The 7,641-nt window shown below is 38.0% G+C and overlaps 2 protein-coding genes across 2 annotated transcripts; both read right to left on the bottom strand.

The window, feature by feature from the left end:
• Nucleotides 1–2,093: 2,093 nt before the first annotated feature.
• rpl13a (ribosomal protein L13a) lies at nucleotides 2,094–5,241 on the bottom strand. The gene is made up of 7 exons (XM_020591102.1): nucleotides 5,136–5,241; nucleotides 4,343–4,415; nucleotides 4,017–4,082; nucleotides 3,686–3,787; nucleotides 2,979–3,064; nucleotides 2,725–2,784; nucleotides 2,094–2,347 (listed from the first exon to the last, which is right to left on the bottom strand). The coding sequence occupies exons 1-7, from the start codon at nucleotides 5,154–5,156 to the stop codon at nucleotides 2,138–2,140; spliced, it is 618 nt and encodes a 205-aa protein (XP_020446758.1). The 5' UTR covers nucleotides 5,157–5,241; the 3' UTR covers nucleotides 2,094–2,137.
• A 912-nt stretch (nucleotides 5,242–6,153) lies between these two features.
• Nucleotides 6,154–7,463, bottom strand: atp5if1b (ATP synthase inhibitory factor subunit 1b). Its single transcript, XM_020591104.1, has 3 exons — nucleotides 7,334–7,463; nucleotides 6,591–6,703; nucleotides 6,154–6,419 (listed from the first exon to the last, which is right to left on the bottom strand). The coding sequence occupies exons 1-3, from the start codon at nucleotides 7,400–7,402 to the stop codon at nucleotides 6,278–6,280; spliced, it is 324 nt and encodes a 107-aa protein (XP_020446760.1). The 5' UTR covers nucleotides 7,403–7,463; the 3' UTR covers nucleotides 6,154–6,277.
• Nucleotides 7,464–7,641: the final 178 nt, after the last annotated feature.

Here is a 7,641-nt window from a genome sequence, read left to right as displayed (position 1 = left end):
TTGACACAACCAATTTTCTCACTTTCTCGTGAAACACTGGATTGTGTTACCTATTCAAGATTAAAAATCTTGAAAATGAAAATTTTAAAATGAAAATTCGCTCTGGGACTACAAGCTAGAAAGGCTGGGAATCTGTAGCCCACAATACATATACACCTACAGCAGCCATACCCTATTGCAGGGCAGGTTTATCCTCTACAGTCAAATCAGTGTGCTTTACTGTGCGCAGCCATAACACACAGCAATGCAGATAAATGAATCTAAGTGATAGTGTTCCGCAGATCAGACAGGTCTTTAAGTAAGGTTTCATGTGGGGCAATACAACTGACCTTTTCAGGTCAGTAATCTCTCATCAGGTACTTTCAACTCGCTAAGAGCAAAAGTGCTTCTCTGTTTCTGGGTTGGATCACTGATGGTGAACAGAAAGAGAACACGGTGTTGTTTCATGCACTGGTGAAGAGTAACTTGGTTGGAAAGAACCTCAGAGCAACTCCTATTATTTTTCTCTGGAGATTCAGCTGTTTCAGCACAAAGGAGCAGCCAAATTGATGAGATTATCTCAAGCTGTCCAGGATAAACTGCGCTTTACAAAATCCAACAAAGATCTGTACAGTATGATTACTTCCTAATACAGAATTCACTAATAGCAGGGTTTTGTATAATTCAGCTCATTTTTATCAACTTTAATCTGATTTTTTTCATAGTATGTTCTTGAAGGATTTGATTATGTAAGAAATTATAAATTACACTTTGACAAGTATGTCAAAGGGAAGGAAGCTATTTTCTTTTATGTCATAACAGCTCAGAGCAAGACAACAGGATAGAATAGCTGTCACATCCTTTAGTCTGTGTGGCAAGCACTCTTTGTGAAAATGTACCTTTTTAAATGCTAGATTGTCAGTTAGTTATAAACCTTTAACACTATGCTGAACTGATGTTTTGACACTTGCGTCTATTCACTGAAGTGCAACACTGCCCTCTGCTGGCAGAAAAGATAAAGTGCAGTAGGAAAAAAAGTATAGTTACCACTAGTTACAAATTCACTAACTCTGCAAATAAACTGCCTTTGTCTTGTCATATAAAATACAATCAAATACTGCAGCAACCCAACAACTTACATATGCTATAAATTAAAAAAAAAAATCTCCAAAATTACCTTGAAACACTCCTTTATTCCTTCATGAAAGGGATAGTTATTGTTGAAACTGTTTTTACAGGTGTTGATTCAACAATGATCATTTTGGAAGATGTAGTTTATGATGCTATTAAATTAAATGGTTATACTGACAGGTGTGTATTTTTGTTATTTTTATTTAATTTAACCTTTATTTTACTAGCAAGTCCCATTGAAATCAAGATCCGTTTCAAGGTAGACCTTTTCAGTGAAGCTAGGCTTAACCCATCTGTAAAAGGCAGTGCAGTTTATTTCAGTTGCAGCACAAACTAGTTTCCAAAATTACCAGCTGAACCAATACCTCTCCAACTGTTTCTACCAAGACTCAACATAAAGGGAGGGCTCAAAGCAGGTCTGTTGTTGTTTGACCGCATTAATTTAAGTTTATTGTACCCAAGATGCCAGCAGAGTGTACAGTTATGGCCAAAAATATCTGTGCCCCTGCACTCCTGTCAGATAATGCACTACTACTCCCAGAAAACTGTTGCAATCACAAATTCTTTTGTAATCTCACTTTTGTTTGCAGTGGGACAACACAAAAAGCAGAAAAAAACCTTTTCAACCGACACCCTTTTCAAAATCTTCAGAAAACCATATTTCAGGCATGTGATGCTTCTTTAATTTGTGATGAACCTGTACCAACCACCAACCACAATCCTTCTGGGAGTACATCATGTGAACAGATGACAAACTGAGCTTTTCAGTCAAGCACATCCTTCTGCTGTTTTCAGAAAATGACATGAAGCCTTCAATGTAAAGAACACGGTCCCTACAGTTCTGGGAGAACTGGTGCATTATCTAAGAAATGGATATTTTTGGTCATGACTGTATATACATTCAACCCAACTACTAGCACGCATGACTACGAATTTCAACTGAAGGGTCATTTTAAGACAAATGGAAAAAAGGGTCAATAAACTTTGTATAAACACTTATTTATCTTTATTGGCCAAAGTTATCAGCTCAGACAAGGACTCCATATTGTTTCAGAACGTCTGTGTATTTAGCAATCTTGCCTTCAACGTTCTTTTCTGCCTGCTTGGTCAGCTTGATCTGTGTCTTTTTCTTGGTGTATCGGAGCTTAGCCTTCTCCTTTCTCTTCTCTTCCAGGGTGGCTGTGATAGCCTGGTACTTCCAGCCAACCTCATGTGCCAGACGCCCAAGGAGAGCAAACTGAGAGAAAAATAAGAGTTTTATGTTTTAAGGCTGACACACTCAACCAAGGAATGCTGACACCACCACCAGTAAACATGAAATCTACATTTACTACAGCACATTTTCATAAAGATTTAGACATCAGCCATTTCACAGCTTTAAAAAAACCTCGAGTTTTCATATTAAAGCTTCAACTTGAGTCATAGCTTGTCCCTGACTTAACTCAGTAATCACATCCATAAAGTCCATCTAATCAATAGATCGCTTATCGCTGTCAAGAAAGAGCTGTTGTGAACTGAAGCATTTTGAGTTTACCCATGCTTGCTAATTTTAGAGCCAATTAGTTCTACTATTAGAGTTGGAAAAGTGACCCTAATCCCACTTCTTCTGCTCACCTTGCGAGTGGGCTTAAGACGCACAATCTTAAGAGCAGCTGGGACAACCATGCGCTTCCTCTGTTGAACAAAAGCCAAAGTCAGATAAAGAAGAAAACAGAACATACACACACTGATAGCACTGCATATCTCAGACAAAGTTTCTTTTCAAGAAGAATTCAACCAAGGTAGGTAAGGGTTATAAGGATGGCATCACAGACAGCAGAGTTAAAGCCACAATGTTAGGTGGCCCTTCGCCGTTAGAAATTCATCACCTTGTCATAGGGTGGGGGGATACCGTCAAACACCTTCAGCCTCTCCAGAGCAGCCTGACCCCTCTTGGTTTTGTGGGGCAGCATGCCTGGTTAGCAAAGAAAATTATTTTAAGATCAACAGATTTTCTAGGAGCAAACACTGCAGATCTATCATTTTTAAGCACAAATGTACATCCCCGCTCAACTCAGCAATCAGATCCGTAAAAGTATGTTTCATCAATAGATGATCAGCTTCGGGATAAAGAGCTCATCATTGTCAAGCAAGGATCAACTTGTGCTGTGGCAAACCAATGCAAACATCATACATACAAGATGTCAACTAAAACTAAGAAGATGCAAGTGAATCTCAGTACTCTGATTCGGGACTGGATCTTTGTTAGGTACTTATGATTCATAGATTAAGGACACAACAGGATCAATAGGGTATCTCAACCAGATTCAAACAAACCACTTTTTTTTGTTACTGAAGAAATAAATACTGCATGTCTCAATTAAATAACCAACATGTTCCACATGCTGCCTACATTTGCAAACATGACTGATTGATAGACAGACTGCTGTGTAACATTTCAATGTGATAATTTATCAGTTACATTTACACTACATCATAATGTGTCCATGTTTTTGCACATTTCCAGTGTAAGACTCTTTCATCTGTGTTGAAATAATTTCATTCTCCAAAAATAAAGTTCCTGTAGTAATGTCACCTCTGACGGTCCTCCAGAAGATCTTGCTAGGAGCTCTGAAATGGTATGGTCCACGAGAGGGGTTGGTGTTCATCCTCTTTCGCAGGAAAGCCAGGTACTTCACTGTAGAAAGCCGCATTAACAGAAATTTTAAGCAAGGTCCAAATACTTGAACACGAAGCAATAGCACCCATTACTTTAGTATGTAATGCTGATGCCTCAGATGGTAGTGCATGTAAGGTAATCTCATGGTCATTGAAACTCAAAAGAAAGTAGTAAAACATCATTGACAACAAGCATGTCAAAAAAGGTTGCATGAAAACAGCTTAATGTGAACAGACACACTACTTACGTTTGTTGCGGTAGAAGTTGCCAGAGATGTTGATGCCCTCACATCTCACCACCACCACTTTGTGTCCTACGAGAAAATGACTACATTAGCTTGGCATTTAGCCCCAATAATTCAGGCATTCTAACCTGCATTCTGTCTCAGATGGTAGTGCATGTGAGTTTTCTCATTGTCGTTAAACTCAAGCAAGGTAGATAATAAATCATCAATGACAGATAGAAGAAAACTTTGCAACTTTTGACTCTACAGTTCAGTATTTTAACATAGCTGTCGTATGCGGTGCCAAAAACATTCACATATTACATCTTAACCTTTTTATATAAACTTACCCAGCAGAACCTGTTTAGCAACAAGGGCAGCAAGCCGGCCAAGTAGATGGCCCCTGCCATCAAGGAGCAGAACCTGCAAGTTTGAAAGTTGGAAAAGGATACCGCCGTTTTATTTATAGTACATAAACCAACACTAGACTTCCTAACACCTTCTCGAGTACCGTAATCAACTCAGTGTGATTTCACATTTTAGTAATAGCTGCCTGTCAAGCATCTTGTCAAGAATAACTTGACTCCCAAGGGAAAAATACAACATCGATGCTTATATCAAATTTGATTACTTTGAGAAACAATATTGCCTCCATTTAGCCTTGCCAACTAGCACATGGCCACTCAAGTTAACGTTAATAATGTAGTTTACCGATTCAGACGTAAAGTTAGCTTAGCATCAACATTAAAGAACGCTGTCACGTCGACTGATTTGAACAACGTGGGTAAGTATAAAGGCATAACAGTAACAATTTAAACAAACCACATGCATCTATTAAATTACAGTTACGTTGCAAGTCCGTTGCTCGGATCTATATAAAATCGGGACACAAGTTATATGCTAGCTAGCAACCTAACAGCATTGACTCATTAGGGAAGCTGCCATGATAACGGCATGTCCACCTAGCTAAGAGCCACCCGTCGCAAACAGGCTGTAAAGTCATCTTAAAGGACACACTGAGCAAAGCAACCATCACACCAGGTCTTCCCATTATTACAACCCGCAGGTTAAACGTAAAAGCCAATATTTTACTTAGTCTAAATAACCAAAAAAAGCTATCATGATTTCAGAGAAGTTACCCACCTTATTGAACCGGTCCGCCATGATGTGCGAAAAGAAAGACGGCACGGGGTTGCTCGTGGTAAAAGGCAGGGGCAGACGGAAGTGACGACATGTATTTCTTTCTCGTGGTTGCAGACAGATGTTACATTGCCACCGTTTGAGTAGTTAGTTTGGGATTTATATTAATACTATTAATACTATAGTACTATTTATATATTTTCCTCATGTCTGTTTTCCACTTATTTTCATGATCAAGTTCCTTCTGAGGCTGTATTCTTACTTTTTCATGAAATGATACACAGGGCTGAAACTAACAAGTATTAGTTTCATAATATATTAACTGTTTTGTCTATAAAATGTTATAAACTTGCGAAAAATGTTCATCAAACGTTTCCAGAACCTAAGACAATGTTTTCCCAGATTGCTTGTTTTGTCAGAACAGTTCAAAACTTCAAGATATTTAATGTGTGCTTACATAAAACTGTAAAAGGCAGAAAACCCTGCAAAGCAGTTTTTGTCGTATGGGCGCTGGTTTATTTTTGTTTTTTGTTTGCGTGTAAATTTGAAGCGGTTTAGAACTGATAACCTTTTTATCTTTTAAATTTTTGATGCGTGATTGTTAATAGGCTCTCGCGTCATTTGAAAGATGTCTAGAAGTTCAAAACTTCAAGATATTTAATGTGTGCTTACATAAAACTGTAAAAGGCAACAAACACTCACATTTCAAAAGATGAAAATTGGCTATTTTTTTTTACAAATCACTTAACAATTAAGTGATCAAAATTAGGCTGTTGAGTTTTCCGTTAAAGGCTAATTGTTACATAACTAAAAGATAGACCTACTAATGCCATTTACATTACAATTTTATTTATACCTTAGACAAGAATAAAAGTTGAAGTTTCATAAAAAGCAATAAAAATAATTAGGTTTTTCTACTTAGTTTCTGCTGTTGTTGTCTGTAACACTGAGTACAAAAACATAATAGGAAAAGGTTGAAACAGTTGTACAACTTATGTAACAGCATGCAATAGAAACAATAATCATTTTATAAATGGATTTAATAACCTTCAAGCATCTACAGAACAATCAACCATCAATTGGAGTAATTATTAAAGCTGTCTGGTTGGGACGATGAGAAAACGTTAACTTTAGGAAGGTTTCACTCAGTCATCATGCTTCAACTTCCTAATCTTTCCCTTGTGGCGGTCAATCTCGTGCAGCAGACGTTCAATCTCCTTTTTGTGGTGTTCAATTTCATCCTGGTGGTGTTGTTTCAATACAGCCAGCTGCTCCTGCTCCTTACGCCTTTTGTGCAGATGGACAGGTATGGCAGCAGGTGACAACAGAGAAAAGAAAGAATGAACAGTAGGGGAAAAACAGAAATGGAAGAGACCAAATGGACAAAGACACACACAGAAACAAAGTTAACCAACACTCTATGTCCACATTTGGTTGCTAAAAGAAAGAAATACATACTTGAAGTACTTCTCCTCTTCAGTGGCCCCCCTCTTTCCCATGGCTCCACCTGCTTCTCTGATGGAGCCTCCACCTCCACCACCTTTTCCTGCACCTTTACCAAGCTCACCCAACTGAGACAGGGCAAGGGAGCAGTCCAGTGAGAATATACTCATTATAAACATTCAGCAACAAATTAGAGCATTGTTAGGGCTCTGCTTTAGTTGTTCCTTTAGGTTTTGTTATCAAGACTTGTTCATGTGACATTATGGTGGAGTCAGTTGGCCCTATGAAAAAGGCCCTTTTCTAAAAGTCAAGATTCAGGTTACTTCACAAAAGAGGAGAAAGGGCTTCTTTGGTGGCCAGTTGATAATAGACAGGTGTTTAGGACAGACTAGAAACTGCTTGTGCAAAAAAAACAATGCAAATAAGACCACAGAGGACAAAACAGAGACAAAACAATTCACAGGTACTATTTACTTTCTGGTCAAATGGTTAGACAGGTAGCTAGGCCTACTGATTTTTTATCTAGACAAAGCTGATATAATTAATGTAAATCCACAAAAAGTTATAGTAAACATTGCTGTAAATCTGTTCCATTGATCCGTGCCCTAAAGCTGCATTATATAACATTCTTCTGGTCTACAATCATGCCACTGGCAGTTCTTTATCTACTTGTCAAATAACATTAAGTTAAACTGCAGTTAGGCAAAATTATTAAGCTAATCCGTTTAAAAACGCTGCGTTTATAGAATGGATTTTACCTGGTCGGATGACATTCGCAGCTGTAAGGTGACAAAACGTCTGATGTTAGACCTCAAAAACCTCGCCATGTTTTTTCAGTTGAGAAAATAACACTGACAGTGACGGCAGACGTTTGCCCTTGTCCACAAAAAAACATTACAGGAACGCGCCATTATCAGCACGATAGGGGGTGACAACACGAGAGAAGAGAAATTATGAGAAATTGAATCAAATAATTCATATACTTATATAATGTTGCATTGCAACTCACTAGTAAATTTATTTAGATACAGGCTAAAAGTTATAAAATGTGATAAGGCAAAATACC

This window comes from Monopterus albus, unplaced genomic scaffold, assembly GCF_001952655.1.
Source record: "Monopterus albus unplaced genomic scaffold, M_albus_1.0 scaffold13.1, whole genome shotgun sequence".
NCBI lineage: Eukaryota > Metazoa > Chordata > Actinopteri > Synbranchiformes > Synbranchidae > Monopterus > Monopterus albus.
Note: the sequence above shows the minus strand (reverse complement) of the source record. Positions and strands in the feature narration are given on the sequence as shown.